This window comes from Nestor notabilis, unplaced genomic scaffold, assembly GCF_000696875.1.
Source record: "Nestor notabilis isolate BGI_N333 unplaced genomic scaffold, ASM69687v1 scaffold20821, whole genome shotgun sequence".
NCBI classification, from domain to species: Eukaryota; Metazoa; Chordata; class Aves; order Psittaciformes; family Psittacidae; genus Nestor; species Nestor notabilis.
In genome coordinates, this window is record NW_009915620.1 from 64,600 (window position 1) to 83,388 (window position 18,789).

General features: G+C 45.7%; 1 protein-coding gene across 1 annotated transcript in view; it reads left to right on the forward strand.

Annotated features, from left to right (window-relative positions):
- IQCA1 (IQ motif containing with AAA domain 1) overlaps positions 1-18,789 on the forward strand; it is an 87,376-nt gene that overhangs the window by 55,004 nt on the left and 13,583 nt on the right. The window contains exons 11-14 of the mRNA XM_010024241.1: positions 4,053-4,108; positions 7,278-7,360; positions 9,763-9,870; positions 13,538-13,737. Of these exons, the coding sequence (XP_010022543.1) occupies positions 4,053-4,108; positions 7,278-7,360; positions 9,763-9,870; positions 13,538-13,737 (447 nt within the window). The remainder of the gene's footprint in view (positions 1-4,052; positions 4,109-7,277; positions 7,361-9,762; positions 9,871-13,537; positions 13,738-18,789) is intronic.

Genomic DNA, 18,789 nt, shown 5'->3' on the forward strand with positions numbered 1-18,789 from the left:
GCACAACCCACCAGCTTTACAACTATTTAGTCTAGACGGATGCCATGCACCCACCATAGCACACATATGATTTAGCAGCCAGTGGTGTTTCCCTTGGGAATCTTCAGCCAAGTAAACTGACCTAGCTTCTTTAAACTGGATTTCCACCCAACGTAAGAGCTGGTAGATAAGCTCCCTGCAGTTACTGACCTGGAAGTTATGTTTAAGTGCTTATCAGAGTGCTTTTTATTAAGCCCATTGTGCTGCTTTTCCTGCTCTGCTCCCCCAAGGATTTGTTTCGGATCCAAGCGCAGGTAAAGCGACCCATTGCAAGTGAACACACCCACACAAACACAAAGGCATGGTCAGGATCAGGATGAAAAACAGAAAGAGGCACATGGGAACCTAAGTGTGCAGAAGATGCTTCCAGAATAGGCCTTGCTGGCATCTCGGCACTGCTGCGGGTAGAACTGATGCAACTGGGCAGCAGCAAAGAAAACCACAAGAGCAAGGTGATGACAAGAATATCAACTTTAGTGTACAGACTAGATAAGAGCAAAGCCATAGTGAATAAGACCCAAAGACAGGCTGGGTCAAAAGTGAGGAAAGGCTGGATTTGAGGGCAGTGACTCGGAACTGCTGGTGGATTTTCTGTATCTGATGGAGATTAGCATCCAGAGCTCTCAGCCAGCTGTAAGGGCTGTAACCTCTTTGGATGCTGTAACTAAATCCAACAGGGATCACAGCTCAGAGCCCCCATTTAGTGAGAGCTTAACAATTAGTGGGAACATAGAATCATAGAAGAGTTTTGGTTGTAAAGGACCCTAGGACCATCTTAGTTCCAGTCCCTGCCACAGGCAGGGGCACTTCACACTAGACCAGGCTGCTCCAAGCCCCATCCAAGCTGGCCTTGAACACTACCGGCTTTGTCTCGGGGCTTTTTCTGTACAAGTACCGTAGGATGCTGTCTGTACCTTGGCATTGCAGGGAAGACTTAAACCAGAGCAGGTGGACACACAAGCGCCACACATGATCCGAGGAATCCACTCACTTCATACACTGCTGCTTACACACTAACACCTCCCTTAAGCCACAGGAGTACTTCCCTCTTGTTACTCTTCCACAGACCTGGTGGCAGGAGCTGCAGACAGCTGATGGCAGCAGGACTGAGATAATCACAGCCAAGGGCTGACACAGATCCTGCAGTTCCAACATGGAACCATTCCCTCAATGAGACATTTTGGCTACCCTGTCGCTGCTGGGGCCAGAGACACTCTGCTCTGAAATTACGTCCATGTTTGCTCATAGCAGCCTCTGAGCTACTCAAAACATTGTCATGAGCCCACCCAGCAAGACAAAGATACTACACTGAGCACAGAAGTCAGTCCTCTGTCATCTGCCAACTAACAGCTAATACAGTTCACTACATGTGACTTCCCAAAGCAGAAAATAACCAAGTGAATGAATAGCTACACAGAAGCTAGGCTGACATTTCAGAGAGAGAAACAAGGAGATTTCCATTACAAATGATGAGCATGTTCACATTCATTAAGCATTATCATTTTCTAAATAAAAGCCGCTCCCAAGAAGACATTTTGGAGGAAAGCCATTGTCTACAATTCAGATTTCCCATTATGGCATCTCAGTGATTGCCAAATTTCCCATAAATGCTCTTTATGTTAATTAGGAAAACACATTTTCCCCCTGCATAGTTCATTTTTGTGTTGCTCTTGAGTTACTTTATTGGTGAAGCTGCCTTGAGGACAATACCAGTCAGCCAATAAATTCAACATATGCTTAGTGTCTTTACATAGGTAGAAATGAGCTTTTCTTCCCAGTCAGACCCCATGATATGTAATTTCTAGCTTGTTGGAAGAAAGGTTAAAGAGGCAAAGCTGGAGGAACAGCAGAAATAAACCCCTGATAGTCTGTTTCCTCAGTTGTTAGAACAGCGTGGCATATGCTTTGTTCTTCCCATTCTTTCACTGCAAAACAAAGCCCCACTGGCACATTCTAATGACTATTTGCTGCCAAGCTTATTTACGTAGAGAAACCTGAGGTGTAGCTCTGCAGATAGGGTTGTTGGTGTTATTCCCATGCAAAACATAAGAACATCACTTTTTCCCTGGTAGCTTATCCATATAGTTCTGGGGTTAGTTTACCTTTTCATCCAGGTGATGTTTGCTGCATTGCAAACAGTTGCCCACTGACCCATTTACATTGTGACTGCCCTTGGAAACCCACAATTGATGTGTTGGTGAACACTGCTCATCCATTCTAGGAAGACAAACAGCCCAAAAAACCCCTCAGCATTTTCCAGAGGATTGGGTGGGACTTTTTAACTCAACAACACGGCCTCTAGAGCTCTGCAGAAGTCTTCACTGTTAAAGAAATCCCTGTATTCCCAGGAAAGCAAATTTCAACTTCAGCAAAGAATAAGCTGAAGAACTAAGCATTTAAGCACACGCTTAAATGTAATTCTAAAGTACTTTGCAGAACTTAAGTATGGACACTAGAGGTGGGCAACTAACATGGATTAATGATGCCCTCTCCACTACTAATTATCCCTAACTGTATTTATGGCTTGTGAGCTGTAATTAATGGAGGGGCTTGACATTACTGATTCATATCTTTCTTATTTATGTTTTCCATGGGCTTTTTGCAGTACATAGGGAAGTTAGAGACGAGTCAGAATCTTCCCATAGCTTAAGGGTGGTGAAAATACCGAGAGAAGAGAAGAACAGCTCATGTTTTTCTGGCCTCTTTAAGCTTCTTCCCTGAGGCAATAGGGAAGTGAATGCAGAAGGATGTCTGATGGTTAGGAAGCTAGCCAGAGACTCAGGAGGGTTGGCTTCAGATCCCAGTCCAGCTGTAAGTGACCTGTAAGATCCCTGTGTGACCCTCAGGGAAGCTCCTTACAGACCCACAGAATCATTAGGGTTGGAAGGGACCTCTGGAGATCATCCAGTGCAAGGCAGGGCCACCCAGAGCAGGTCACACAGGAACGTGTCCAAGTGGGCTTGGGATGTCTCCAGAGAGGGAGACTCCACAACCCCCCTGGGCAGCCTGTGCCAGGGCTCTGCCACCCTCAATGGAAAGAAGTTCTTCCTCATGTTGAGGTGGAACTTGTTGTGTTTTAGTTTGTGGCCATTGCTCCTCCTCCTGTCACTGGGCACCACTGAAAAGAGTCTGGCACCATCCTGGCTCCCTGCTCACCCGTGCAGCTCTCCCCCCCCTCTTTTTGCCTGATTTCTTCTTCATGGGGATACGCTGGTCCTGCCTTCAAGGAAGCGATGCTTAAATAAAGACCAGCTCTTTTGGACTCCCTGGTCTTCTAAAGCCCCATCCCATGGGATTCTCCTAAGTAGGTCTTTGAAGAGGCTGAAGGTAGCTCTCCACAAGGTCAGGGTTCTAGTCCTACTAGTAACTGTTTGCTGTCCCCAGTGCAAAAAATGTATGAACAGTTTCTGGAGCAGCTACTTGGACCCTGCTCCTTTTTCCTTCCTGTTTCCCTCCTGGGCATGGGCCATGCCCACTGAACCACAGACCTGCGCTGCTGTGAGAAGAAAGGAAAGGAGAGTTTTCTCTCAGAGCAGATGATCCTGGGATTCTTTTGTATACAGTCATCTGCACTGGAAGGAGTGGGACTGATCCCTTTGGAGTACAGCACTCCTGGGCACTCACTGGGAGGGGACAGTTGCAGGCTCCGTGATTCAAGAAGGAATCAGGAGCCACCAGGTTACTTCATGCAGAGTCCAGTTCAAGAGCACCTGCAGGAGACTTAGAGGGTGGACACAGCTCCTCAGCCCAAGTGGCACTTCAACCCCCCGGTGCCTTAGTGAGGCGATTCTAGATAGGAACATCTCCTGTGCTCTTGTAAATGGGGATACGACTTCCTTTCCCTCCAGGCATTCAAGGATATGATTCTTCCCTTTGAGTTCCTTCAGCGACAAGGGCCACATTCAAACACTGAAGCAGTTGCTGTTCTGGCCCTCACTTTGCTTCAATACATTCAAAAACACATCTCAGTACTAAGGTCACTAATTCCTGTCTATTTTTGTGGTCCTCAGAAGAAAACAACCACAAGGAAGAAGGTATCTGAGCTGGAAGAAGATCTGACTCCTGACAGGTAAAGAGAAGACCTGCTCACCCAAGATTGAGCGCATCCTGTTTGCATTAGATATGCAATATCTATAGATATAATTACACAAGGTACATCTCAACACGGCTATGCTTACCAGCACCAGGAACTCAACAACACATAAAACCTCTTCACCAACAGTTATAAATATGCATTAAAACAATGGTAAAGAAAAACGCTTTTACAAGCACATACCCTTTAGCTAAAGCCTTTTTTGCATCCGCAGTGAACACAGCAACCTTCACACAGCCCCTTCCTGACCAGTGACTGCAGCACAACCAGTAACAGGCCAACAAAACACTGCTTTCACACTGCACAGCACAGATCCTGTTTTCCCCACCTTCAACCATGCGCACAGATTAAGATCCCCATTCTCCAACACCACACCACGAGAGCAGGTCACCACCAACTTCAGCCAGGTTAATTGCAGCACGCAAAGGGAAGCACATGCAACATTTAAGCAGGACATAGGCCCCCATCTGCCTCTTTCCCATCATCTCTGCAGGTGCAGAAGCACCAAGCAGCTCTGTGGAGTGTCAGGTTTTCCACTCCATCTGAAGCGTGATAAGGGAGGCTGCAGACAGACCCCTGTACTCCATAAATCACCCTTCATGTACATCTCATAAATCAGTCTTATTATAGAATCCCAGCCTGGTTTGGGTTGAAGGGAGCTTAAAGCTCCTCCAGCTCCAACCCCTGCCACAGGCAGGGACACCTTCCACTAGAGCAGGGTGCTCCAAGACCCTGTGTCCCACCTGGCCTTGAACACTGCCGGGGATGGCGCAGCCACAGCTTCTCTGGGCACCCTGTGCCAGCGCCTCAGCACCCTCCCAGGGAAGAGCTTCTGCCCAAGAGCTCATCTCAATCTCCCCTCTGGCAGGTTTCAAGCCATCCCCCTTGGCCTGTCCCTCCATCCCTTGTCCAAAGCCCCTCTTCAGGTTTCCTGGAGCCCCTTTAGGCACTGGAGCAGCTCTAAGGTCTCCCCTTCAGGAGCCTTCTCTTCTCCAGGCTGACCCAGCCCAGCTCTCTCAGCCTCATCTAACATCTGTAAGAGTTAGAATCATGGAATAGCTAGGGCTGGAAAGGACCTCAAGATACCTAGTTCCAACGCCCGCCAGAGTTCTGGCAGACCCAGCGATGCCTTGTGCACCTTTGCTCTTCCAAGCATCATTATTTTATTTGTAGGATTTGAGAGGATTCCTTTTCCTGACACAGCATTTTCAGTGAGCTCGTGATGTATTCACTGACAATCTGCTGTTCCTCACCTGTACACACAACACAGACACAGAGAGAGCACCACTGGGACCTGCTGGCCCTGCCGCAGTGCACAGCAGAAGCAGACCCAGCTCCCAGGAGAGCAGGTCTGGAGAACAGCATTCAGACAAACACCCTCCATCACTGCAGGGGGAAGCACATGGGATTCACCCCACGAATCCATTTTTACAGGACATGCTCAGCAAGAGCTGGACTAGATCATTTTGGGGATTATACTATGCAGGCAGTGATCTCTCTACCTGCTTTAAAATAAAGAAGCTCTCCAAGCAAATAGTAAATGTGCCATAGATTATAACAGAGCATGACCTCTCCTGCAAAAACAGTGCCAGAGTCTACCAAGGACACGTATATTCTGGGCTTTTAAAACTACTCTCGCACATACCTGCCTCTTTACATATAAACTTAATACAACACACAGCCTTTTTAAGAACACACACTTTGTAGTAGTGGCTTTTCATCAGAGTTTCTCTGGCATTTTGCTCCATGCTTTGCTCTTCCCTGCTGAGCAGGGAAGGAGGAAGCATTACAGAAATAACCAAGAGAAGCTGAGGTTCAGCTCCGTTTTGGCACGGAGGACTGGGCACAAGGGGCTGCAGTCAGCAAAGACTGATCACATCACACTTACCTGGAGCAGGCTCGGGCCATGCGTCATGAAGCTTGCACAGTAAAAATAATAAGACAGGAGAAGTAGAAGTCATGCTCCCCACAGAAGTGTCAGGTTAGTCCCTCTCTACCTTCTGCTTGCTTTATGACGCACACTCAACATAAATCACTGGGTACAAGAGTCAGAGAGGCAAAACCAACACTGTTGAAGGTGAGTTCCAATTTGTATTTGCTTGTTACTACTGCTATGCTAATAGTGCCACTAACACTGCGTAAACGTGAAACATCCCAGCTGAAAAAGGCCGCAGACCTCAAATCAGATATCTAGTTTTATTAGCCAGCTGAGAGTCCCTGTTAAATATTTTTATTGTAGCCATACAAGAACATCCCAATTAAGAGAGATGACAAAGAAAAAGAAAAGGAAGAGGATGTGCAAAGGTCACAAACAGTGAAAGACCTTTAAAGGTTCAAGTCAGTATTGTTTATGCTAACAATACAAGAATTTCCACCAGGCTTATTCATTTTATGTAATCCTTTAAGCAGTATCAATCTGTAGAATCTAGTGCCAAAAATGTCATTGAAATTAGTAGGTAGAATTCCAAAAGAGATAGTGTGGAGAACATCACACCTATAGACAACCAGGTACAAGTGTAACTGTATTAAATCCTCCATTACTGGGAGCTATTTCCAGCTACTATTGGAGATAGGAAAAAACTGTTCCACTGGAGAAGTCATGCCCATTTCCACTGTATGTTTCCCCCCAGTCCTCCTGTGGCCACCATGACCACTGCAGAAGGTGGACCACTGGGTGCTCTGATCAAATTATTCCTCCCAGCATGTTCCTGACAAGATGAGACTGTCTATCGCAAACAGAATAAATTCCAAGAAGAATTAATGAATTACTACTAATTGGAGAGCTAAGTGAGTAGCTGTAGTAATGTTAGGGTTGCCATTACTGTATCATTTAAAAATAATCTCCAGTAATTGATACTAATGAACAAGTCTATTACACAAGTCATAACTGATCCTGCGTCACCGGGAAATGGGTAATGGAATCGGTGTGAGCGAGAGGGAGCCATGTGGTGTGTGAGGCAGGGAGAGGTTCCTTGCCATAACACAGCAAACTGTACTTATGGATTTCATGTTGATGGCACTAGTCACCTCTACCTCTGAGCTACAGGAACTGAGGAAACATAACTCTCAAGCTAGTTCAGTTACTGAAGGACTGAGCTTTTACTGACAGTGCCCTGGGATTTCTGAGTGATGTCTTTGTCTACAGGACCATCGATTCTCTGTACAAGGAACTAGTGGAAGAAGGATTACTAATAAAAGCCAAGACGGTGAATCTCTCAGATTATGTTGGTAAAGTACATATTTTACAGCTATTATGGTGTTTAATCTTACCAAACCTCCAGCTGTTCAGTGTTCACTGACCCCTGTTTCCAGTCAAGAGGGAGTTCAAGAGTAATTACACTTTCAGGACTTTCAAACTTGAATATCTATGCAAATCAAATCTGGTTTTGCTGGGTGTCTATTACCTTTCACTTCTGCTACTGAAACCAAGGGCCTCTTAGTAAAGCTGATGCTTAGCTCCAAGCACTAGCACCCTGAAGCCTTGAATGGTTTTGGCTGTCACAAGCCACTCTGAGGCGATCCTTTAAGCAGCACTGGCCGGGCATTGGCAAGACAGTGCAAGTCTACGAGGCACAGGGTCATCATCCATCCAGAAGACTTCCCAGAGAACAGCAAAACTCAGACCTTCAGTATTTGTTCGATCACCCCCTTACCCCCACCTCCCTCCTGCCCATGAACTTCCAGCAGTGCTTTGAGGCATAGCTGGCCCTTGATTTGGGTAAGACGTGCCTCTGCCTAGTTCTGCATTTCACAGTCCTCTTGCCCAGTTTCTGTTACCTGCAGCTGCAGTCAGACGTGCTTGCCTTTGCTTCACACAGGGGGTAGAACCAAACCACCACCATTTGCAGGCTGCACAGGGGTCTGACACCATCTCCAAAAACCATTTGTTGACATACTGTAAAATCACAGCATCCTCCACAGCAAAACCTCCAGGATTCAGTTGTTTCAAAGGCCGTTACTGCTTTGATTTGCAAACACCCAGAAGCCACAATGCCACTGGCTGTTAGTACAAGCATGAGAACCTAGCTCTTTTGGCTTAGATACATACAGCACCCCTAAACGCCATGCTTGGGTAAACTTAGAAACACCAATTATTGCCTTCAGAGTCTTTGCCCACTCTGTTGAAGGCTGAATTAACAAGCATTCTGCCCATTTTATGCTCATTAAAGATCACGAAGCAAAGTACTGGAAAGTCTTCATCATTCCTTTTCTCACCCAACCAGGTTGCTTTTGTCTAACAAATATTCCCTGCCAGGGATGTTTTTAAAGCACATCTTGGCCAGTGGATAATCATTAACAGATGGTAACATCAACCTTGGAAACAGGCTGAGGTGGCTTTGGGCTATCTTCCCTTGACCCTGAGGCTTGAAGCCGTGGCTCTCCTGCAGTCCTCAACTGCTCAGCTCTTCCAGAGCTGAAGCCTAAGGAAGGTCACTTCCTCCCAGTTCCTGAGAAAAGGACAGAGTGAAATTGTGCTGCACAGCAAGTAAAGGCACTGAAATGTCCCCCCTCTATGACAAACCGACATCACTGAACTAATTTTCTTGGTGACCTTATCTAAATTAGTCAGAGAGTATCCGCCGTGATTTATGTTCAGTTGCAATTAAACTCTTTGATGCCTTCTAATTAAATCTGTGAAGATTAATTCCTATCCAGTTCTTTTGATTTCTCCTTAAATAAAAGATAAAACCTGAAATGAATTTGTTCTTCAGAGGGGAGGGGGCAGTTGCACCAGGGCTTGTCTGCCTTTTTGCCCCCAAATTACAACTCTGCTTTCTCTCTTAACCCTTATTGCTAACTCATCCATGCTCCAAAAAGCCCTAGTGTTCTCCCTTTTTCATTCCAATAAAACATATTCTTTTTCAAGATATTCCCCATAATGACATGTAAATGATGCTAAAAAATAATCATTGACTGCATCATCACAACTACTTTTCCTGCTTGTGGCCTATCCTTCTGGATCTTTGTTCTCTAACATGTCTTGCATATGGACTTTGACAGGGCAAGCAATGTGATTATGGCTCTGTAACAAAAGCCGAGGCAAGATTCGACCAGTTCAGCTCATGTCAGGGATTTTTAGTTTTCTTGGGTTGTTTTGTTTGAAGAAAACCAGATTAAGTGCAAAGCAAAGAGCCCACCAAATGAGGTGACACGCTCCAATGTCTAACGCAGCGAGAAGCTGAGATGTGATGCATTTGGGAGAATGCTTGTTAAAACAGCTTTTCCCCTTCTTGAAATCCTTCTGCTAGAGCATGTTTCACTGGGATCCCAGCCCTGCCGAATCCCAAAGCTAGAAATCCTTTGCCAGCGAGTGTGATTTATGGTGCTATTAATGCTGCTTCTCCACAAAGTTTCTTTCAAAGGTTATTTGAGACTGACTGCTCTGCTGAACACCTTCCACAGCCTGGAAGGGGAACACACAGTGTGTTTAACTTCAGTTTCCTCTGCAGTTCACCTTTCCCAGTTTCTCAGGGCCACGTTCCACACCAGTAGTGCCCTGTTTGAGTCCCTGTCCCTGGTCGGTGCTGGCTTTGCTGACAGCAGGTTCCATTGGTATTCTATGGTAGTTTTTCATGCACTCTCTAACGATGCACTGTCACATTTATGAAGCCCATGCTTTCTCCCTACAGGCGAGTACAACTATCTGGGGAGCACACTTCGTCAGGCAGATAGAGAGCCAATGCCCTCTCTCGCAGATGTCAGACAGCTAATAGCACTGTATGGAATATTGCCATTAGGTAAGAGCACAGCAAAAGTTACCAGAGGGCAGAATACAATGGCTTTGCTTCCTGTCAGCAACGTGCTTTTTTACTGGCTTTGACAAGGCTTGATTAATCGTAATCTAAAGCATTTTGCAGTATAATTGTTTTTCAATTAAGCCTTCTGAGTGAAGACAATATCAATTTAATAGTGCATAAAGGAGCTTGCACATGCTATTGTCAGGTATTGCATTTCCATAGCATCTCTGTTTGCATGTTAACAGTTTGTGAATGGCAGCACATAAAAGGAAATCACTGGGGAAAGATAATAGCTCAAACAAGCTCCAGTGATCAAAATTAATCAAGTTAAGGGAAGGGCTAAGGTTGAAATTTACCTTTTACAAGCTGGCTAATGTTACTCAGTACTAAACAATGCAATCGTTTAAGGAATTAGTCTGGATACATTTTGTACAGCAGAGAGAACACTTTTAAATGCCTTTGCAGTTTTAATGCCAGTCTTAGCCAGTACCTAACAAGGCTTTGCTGGGTCGGGCTGTGTGTGCTTTTAATGTAAAAATCTATCCCCTATTTTACTGGGGAATGGCATATGCCAAACTCTAGTGACTGCAAGAAGTGCCTGCCTGCCTTAAGGGCCTCTACCCATGCTTCACTTGCATCCTTTGCCATTCCTGATTGGATTTCGGGGTGGTTTTAACCAGGCATATCCTCCCCCCCCAGGCTGTGTCATTGCTGATCCCCTTTATAGGGCAAAATAACAGACATGTTGGTTTTGCCATTCTGGGAAATGAGCAAAGCTGACACAGAGCTTCTGCTTTCCCTGCCCTGTGCACATCTTCCCGACAGACCAGTGCTGGGACTGTTCTGGACATTCCTGGCTCTCCCTGTCCCCAAAGAGGGCACATGCTGTAGGGAGCTCAGTGCAATAGTGCACAATCTGCTTCCTCTGGGCTTCAGGCTGAGCTGTAGGGCAGCAGCAGTGCTCTACCTGAAGTCCAGGTTAACAAACAGGGTGCTAGGAGCACCCCTTCCTTCAGCCTAGATGGGGATGCTCTTATCTAAACCACTCTCAGCTGGGTTTTGGATTAGCTCTCAGGGGTTGGCTGCAAGTTTGGCCACAGTCAGCTGAGAGAGATCAGCAGTTATTGCTGGCTGCCCTGACTACAGTGTGGTATTTCACACAGCAGATAGCTCCTCCAAGGTGATGTTTTAATGCTATCTAATCGAGTGAAATCAAGCCCCCAAGACACCCCCTGAGGCAGGAAGAAAGAGAACCATAAATTTTCTGCTGTTTAAAATTCTAGGGAGAAGAGACCCTGCACTAGTTAAACAAACACAAAGTATTTGCTGTAGCATTTTTAAAATGCCTTTGAGTAAAGAAAGCTCTTGCACGAGCCAAGAAGAGGCACAGGAATGGTTTCACCCTTTGGGTGATACGTTATGGATGACATTTCACTTAATTGGTCTCAAAACCAGTTAATCATAATGGTGTATGTGTAGAAGTAAAAGTTTCTCTCGAGATAGTCACCTGATGGCAAGGAAAGCCCCAGCTTAAATAGCATTGAGAAAATTATAAGCAGCTGAAGGAGAAATAACAGCAGACTCTATATTTCATCTTTAAAACACAGAGGAGTCTGCTGCTCCCCTCATAATAAATTGATGTGTAATAGGAATGGATGGGTATGGAACCACCAAATATTAATAAAGCCTGGGTGGCTGACAACTTCACTACACCCTGCACAGCCCTGAAATAATGGCATTACATCTTAGCACTCGGTTCACTGTCATTTATTTGGGACATTAAAGCATTAGGACGCAAGAGGCAGCCTGATTGGATTTGGTTTTAAACAAGTTCTTACTTAGCTGTCTCCTTCACCCACAGAACTTTTCCAGGCTAAGCCAGAGGCTTCCACTGCAGCTCAGCACCTTTGGGGCCAGTCTCCCCGACTAGTCCCATAGTCTGATAGACACCTTCAGGAGCAGCAGATGCTCACACAGATTCTCAAATCTGGCTTTGTAACCACCACCACTGACAGAGAATGTCTTTAAGCTTCGAGGCAGCGATGTTGCAGGACTAACACTGTGTACAGATAAAGCATGTGACATTTCCTATTACTTCCATCTCTGGAGGTTCACCTGTACCTAACTCATAGAGTAAAAGAGCTGCAGGGAAGACAAGTTCTGTCACCACTGGCCACCTATATCTTTCTGTGGTTCTGTTTTGCACAACACAGGCATTTCTTCCAGTTTCCCAGGTGATGGACCCATTTCTTACAGCCCAGAATGAGTTCACCTGGAGCTGCCATAGACATAGATTTAGAAATGCTGAGCAGTCACTGCTGCTGGCAGAGCAAGTAAAGCAAAGCAACCTTGGCATTTACGTTTGTTCACCTGAATAAAAGGAAGGGAACAGAGAAGGGTCCTCCTCCTGGCATATAATATTGTACCTGCTCTGCAGCTGCTGAGTTTCAAACTGGGGAATAGCATTAGCTCTTCTGCAGATGAGCTACCACCACACTCAGCAGGCATGATTGAGGGCTTATTGGGCTGAGAGAGTTGGGCTGGGTCAGCTGGAGAAGGCTCTGGGGAGACCTTAGAGCAGCTCCAGTGCTTAAAGGGGCCACAAGAAACCTGGAGAGGGGCTTTGGACAAGGGATGGAGGGACAGGACAAGGGGAATGGCTTGAACCTGCCAGAGGGGAGACTGAGATGAGCTCTGAGGCAGAAGCTCTTCCCTGTGAGGGTGCTGAGACACTGGCACAGGGTGCCCAGAGAAGCTGTGGCTGCCCCATCCCTGGCAGTGTTCAAGGCCAGGTTGGACACAGGGGCTTGGAGCAACCTGCTCTAGTGGAAGGTGGCCCTGCCCGTGGCAGGGGTTGGAGCTGGAGGAGCTTTAAGGTCCCTTCAAGCCAAACCAGGCTGGGGTTCTGTGATCAGCAGTAACAGATTTTGGAGCAGAGCTGGCCTCAGTGACAGACAGTCAGCGTCTCCAGTGCTCACTGAGCAGCAATAACAGTTAAATTACCCCAAAAAGGCAGCAGTTAAAGGAGATAAAATAAAACACATGGAAACATCTGGTTTCAGAATCACTAACGAACACAGATCATCCCATTAGTTTGTTTTCTTTCAAGATGGGGAAGCTGGAAATTGTCAGACAGAAGGAAGGAATTCTCCTAGTCCTATGTGCAACTTGAGTCTACGGCCTTGACCAACTGCAGGAAGTGAGGACCTGCTCTCACAACAGACACAAAGCCTAAAGCCATGGGTACATCTGTAACTCTGCCTCTGCCTGACAGCTCGGGGGGGAGCTGACAACTGCTGTGAGTCCCTGTGAGGAGCACCAGGTCCGTCTGTACACGTAGTGACCAGCAGCAGTTCCGTTTCAGGGCTCTTTTCATGTGTCCATCCTCAAAAGTTTATCAGTGAGTTGCTGTTCTTTGAGCTCACGTAGGTTCAGAGCTGCAGTTTGCCCATCAGAAGGTGTAAATAAAGGTGGCAGAGTTTTGCTACTGTCAAGAATGTTAACTCAAATGTGTAAGGTCCTACAGAACTGAGCTCAAAAGCACTTGTGCCATACTAAGGAAATAATTCACATTATGAATTACTGACAGTGAAGTGGACAAATCATTCCATTACCTTTATGACAGGCTTAAATTAAAGCAATAATAATGCCATATGGCTTTTTACAGGTTCCCAAATAGTCCATGAGAGGGCTCCTTTGGTGAAAGCCTTGTTACTAGCTGGACCTGCTGGTGTTGGAAAGAAAATGTTGGTCCATGCCATCTGCACAGAAACAGGAGCCAACCTCTTCAATCTATCTGCTTCCAGCATTACTGGGAAATATCCAGGCAGGAGTGGCCTGCAGATGATGCTTCACATGGTTCTCAAGGTACTGTGTTTCATGTACTTCCCTACAGAGTTAGGTCAGTTCATCACCTCTCCTATGGAACGCAGTGGGAATTGAACCATAGCTCCTCCGCACTGAGGAACACGCACACCAGTCATACGAGGGCAAAGCTGCCCATGGTCCAGGGGACTGCTAACCCAAATGGGAACTCCCCCTCTGCTTTCAGGCTTTCAAAGCCACATGCTGACAACCGATGTGTGCATTGCTGTAGAGGACTTAATAGCTCTAGAGAAATCACTCAGATTTCTCATGTTAACATTTGTGCAAGCTTTGCGTTACCTTCAATATGAAAAGCATCACAGCTAAAGGAAATGCTGTTCTCTGTTTCTGTGCACACCAGCCAGGAATGCTTGCCATGCAGCATTCCATCAGATACTACACTGGGGTGGTCAAATATTTCCTCTCTGGGACTGTTGCTGTAAAACAGCTCTCTCCTGTACTGCTCTATGTTTACCTATCAGCAAGCGTTTCAAAAGAGGGAATCCTAGTTCAGGATTACATTAACGGAAATGTATGAGAAGCCTGGAAATGAAAGAAGGCATGAATATGAACTGTGAAGGACACAGCCCAAACCCTCCCCAGGAGAAAAAACAAGACACCCTCCTGGCAGGATTCCTTCCACATCCTCAGTGCTCAGTGTTTCTGCTAAGGAAGGAAGCTGGTAAACATTTCCAGACAAAATACTCTTGGAAAGAAAAAGCACCGTACATACACTAGGAAAAGCCAAGTAAAACAGTTTTGCAATGCCAGAGGCCTACTAACAGACTGAAATCAAATGGGCTTTCCCTGGGCTGTATTATCAGATGTATTTTATTAAATCCAGCATTACAGCAAGTTTGTGACAGGTGCCTCCATCCCCAGAAAAAAGACAGGTTTCACAGCTAAAAGCAAAGCAATCCCCAAGGACCCCACCTCTTGCTGGTCAGAGCAGCACCTAAGGAAAAGTGATGGTGCTGTGATCATGCACCTTTGATGCTGTAACACTAACACTGGGTCTAGCACTCCCTGACACAAGCTAGTGCCATTAGACTGAGCTAATACTCCCTCTCCTCCCTCCGCTCTGCACATTTCACCCTTCTCCACTTCTCTGCCCTCATCAATAGCAAAGCACACATCTGGCTGCAGGCACAGCGCACACACCATCCTTCCCATCACTTAGTCCCTGCTACAGCACAAGGCCTTTAAACATGGGAAAGAGGAGGGCAGCCTTTTTACTCCTATAGGAATGTTCCAGCTGAAGTTATTTAGGTTTTCTTCTACATGCATATATATATATAAAGAATATGTACAACAACTGGAGCATATACAAAATGTGTGTGTATATCTATACACATTAGATATGTAAGTCTGGATATCCACACATGTACGCACGTAAGTCCAGATACAGGTATATAGAACCCCTTACATTTTTCCACATTACCCAAGAATAAATAGAAATATTACCCCCAGAATCGTGGTCCAAGCTGACTTGTCTACTGCAGCACTCACAAAAGCAGCAGTGACACTTTGGTGGAACCTCCACGAGTTACCAGATGGAAGTTGCTTGCAATCAATCATGTGAAGTAAGGGCCAAGCACTTGCTTATCAAAGGGTGTTCCGACTGCAACAGCAGAGCTGTTTCAAGCTCTGCTCCTTTAACAACAGAGCAAACAGCACAGCACAGTGTTGCTTCCCAAGGGATACATCACTTGCATGCTCATTTCCGTGCAAACTCATACTGACACAGCACCAGCCTGTCTTAGCATTGTTCAGATCAACTGTGTTCAATTTCCATTCCCAATTCCTTTGGTTGCTTCACCTCTCTCCCTGCGACCTTTTGTCCCCAGGGCTGAGTCACTGATTTGCCCAATCTGCTGCTGATTTTGTCTCGGATTCTGTGGGTTCTCAGAGCCAGGCTGGAAGCAATCCTCCAAGCACACAGGCTCTCACCTCTGCAGCTACAACCCCTCTTTTCTTGCTCTTGGCAGTGCCAAATGTGTCTCATTTCCCACTGTCATCCACTCCATTTGTCCTACCAACGACTGCTGCTTCTTTACAACATCCAAGTGCTCCCACCCAGTATCCTAGTCCTGCACCTGGGATGGAGGAACTCCACACAACAGCACAAAGAGGTCTAGGCTGCAGCCCACCAATTAGACAGCAGCTTTGGAGGAAAGCACTGGGGCTTCTTGAGGCCAGCAAGTTGAATGCAAGTCACCAGTGTGTCAATGCAGCAAAAAGTCAGCCAAATACTGGCCTCTATCAGCGAGAGTAGAGCCAACCTCTTACAGCAATTACTTACTCCTCGCTATTTGGCACTTAAGAGACCACAGCCAGACACTGTCTTGTTACAGGACAGGCATTGACAAAAAAGCAGATCCAGCAAAGAGCCATGAAGAGAAGGGGACTGGAGAGTATGAGATAAGTTGAACAAATCCAGTTGTTTCAGCCTAAGAGGAGGCTGAAGCGATAGGGAGCCTCGCTGCTGTTTTCACAGGGGCTTATTAGGATAATAGAGAGAACAGAGCCAGACTTTTCCCAGAGATGGAAACGTATTTGTATTATTGTAAAACTACAGGGTACAGTGGCACATAGAGCAGACGTGCCATGAAAGCCAACAGTGTCCTGCTGCTGCCGTGTAGTATTTAATGTTGGCAGCTCTCAGCCTCCTACCTGACACACCACAGTACGCCTTGCTCAAGCACCTTGCATGCAGATATCACTGGAAGATGCACCGTGTCTCCATAATCAGATGCTTCTGGTCATGGCTTTTTCAGACAGCAACTGTGACTGTTGTAAGGCAACTTTTCGACTCCAGCTTTCCAGAAGTGCCTTTATGGAGTTAGTCAAGCAGAATACACACCACCTACTTACAGTTGTAAGCGAATGATGATGAAACATGACAGTTCTTTTTCTGCTATCTTATGATCCATGTAACCATTGTTAAACACCAAGATTTAATATATAATTACATTTAGTATGTAAGAATTAATGGTGCTGTGATAAAGGTGAAGTAACCTTGCACTTTCAATTACCTATCACATCTGCAAACAGAGTTTCTGTAATGAAAGGAAACTCTGGAGAGCATAAAATGACCATTAGGAAACTTTCCGTCCATGACTGAGTGCTGGCTGCTGGCAGTTGTTTCGTGGGAGACACCCTAAACAAGTGAACAGCATTGGAAAAAAAAAATGGAACTTTAATTTGTTTCAGATGCAAGAGCCAAATTCTTTCTTTTTCCCCTCCCTTATTTCAGGGAGGAGACTTGCAAGAGACATACCAGCCCTGACCCAAAAAGAGAGGCTTGCGTGTTACTCAAAGCAGGCATTTTAAATGTCATACAGAGGAAATGACTCCTCATAGTAGAACAGGAAAACACCAAAATCTCCTATTCAAAGGAAATGTAAGGAAGATTAATATCAAATAGGAAAGCTATTGGAAAAAGCTGTGAACACCAAGCCTGAGCACTTGTGTTCTCCATAAAGACAAAGCAAAGCCTGCCAGGTCAGCTCTGCTTCGGAGTAAAGAGAGGATCTGTCTCTAATGTAGAAGCACTTCCCAGCAGTCCCCAAAACAAAACTCATCCTTCAAGTGTGAGCCAGGACATGCTGGAATATTTCATTTAAGCCACATTTTCCATGGATTGAGCCAGCCTGAACTCAGTGGAGCTCTCTGCCAGCTTGTACCAACCAATGGCTTGGCTTTTCAGTGCTCTCATCAAGACACAAACCACTGCTGTAGCGCAACAGCTTATAGAAAACATGCTAAGAAGGATAGTGAAAGATGCACAGAAACAAAACTAAATCCGGAAAGGACTGAGCAGAGAAGATAGAATGAATGACTCCTTAACACAGAAGTGTGAAAATGCAGGTAGTTCATCAGGCTTAATTCCAAGGCAATGAAAATGGCAAGCTCTGGCCTTCCATTAGCAGCCATAAGGCAGCCATCAGGTTAATCACTACCAGAGTGAGACAACCCCTCTCAGGTCCTTTACCAGAGCTGCAGCAGCACACAGAAAGCACATTGTACAGAAGGCCACACATGGAAACGTGTTATTAGTGCAACACTGACCAGGCTAAAAGGTTGGGAAAGAGGCGGCCAGGAGGAAATACCAGCAGAGAAGTCATCTCTGTGTATCAATAGCTCAGTGTATGCTGTTTCTCCTGAGCAAAGGTGTTTACAGAGCACCAAGCTGCAGAAATAGTTAATCACCATCATTGTTAGAAGACTCTTCTCAGCCTATTTGATTGTGCTATTTAGCAAGACTATAAAAGTGTTATACCAACAAAGGAATTGAATGGAGTTTATTTAAGATTAAATTCTGTAATCCCAGCGTGTAGAGACAATATAATTTTGAAGTCTGTCACTAATCTTTTTCCACTGAATCAGGTTCATTTACCCATAACCATTGCTGTGCTGTCCCTTCAGACAGGGAATTTTTCTGGCAGGCTGAAGAACTAGGTACAATTTCCCTTAGTACATTGACAGAAGTCTCTGTGTTTAGCATTAACATGCCACGCAAGACTCTTCCATTACAGTTGAAATCTGGGAACAGTCCGGTCAGCCTTTCTCCCAGGCATCCCAAAGCAATTCTTTTCTCTCAGTGCAGGTCAGCCTGCTAGAAGCCTAACCCCTTGAAGTGTTAAATATCACACCAGCGCTCAAATGTACAGTGTTATTTCTGTGATAAAGCAGCTCTACGCTATCAGTTTGCTCTACATTTACTCTAGCGTCAAGCAATGAAATGCATCCTGTTGGCAGGCAGTATTTATAGTTATTTTCTGTCTAACAGACCAGGATACAGCGGCATCACCACTGTAGCACGGGAGTATTTGCCTGGCAAAGCTCCCACGGATAAGGGCTATTCAGACCTTTCAGCATCTTGCTGCTGCAGCTGCTTTGAAGCAACCCTGAGTATAAGCTGCAGAGCGCTGAGCGGCGGCTGCCTCGGTGCGGTATTAGAAGGGTTAAGGAGCCATCTGCTGGCAGCTCCCACAAATTGTTCATACCGTTCCTATTACAAATTAATTATGTACAGTGCGTTTAATTATCCAT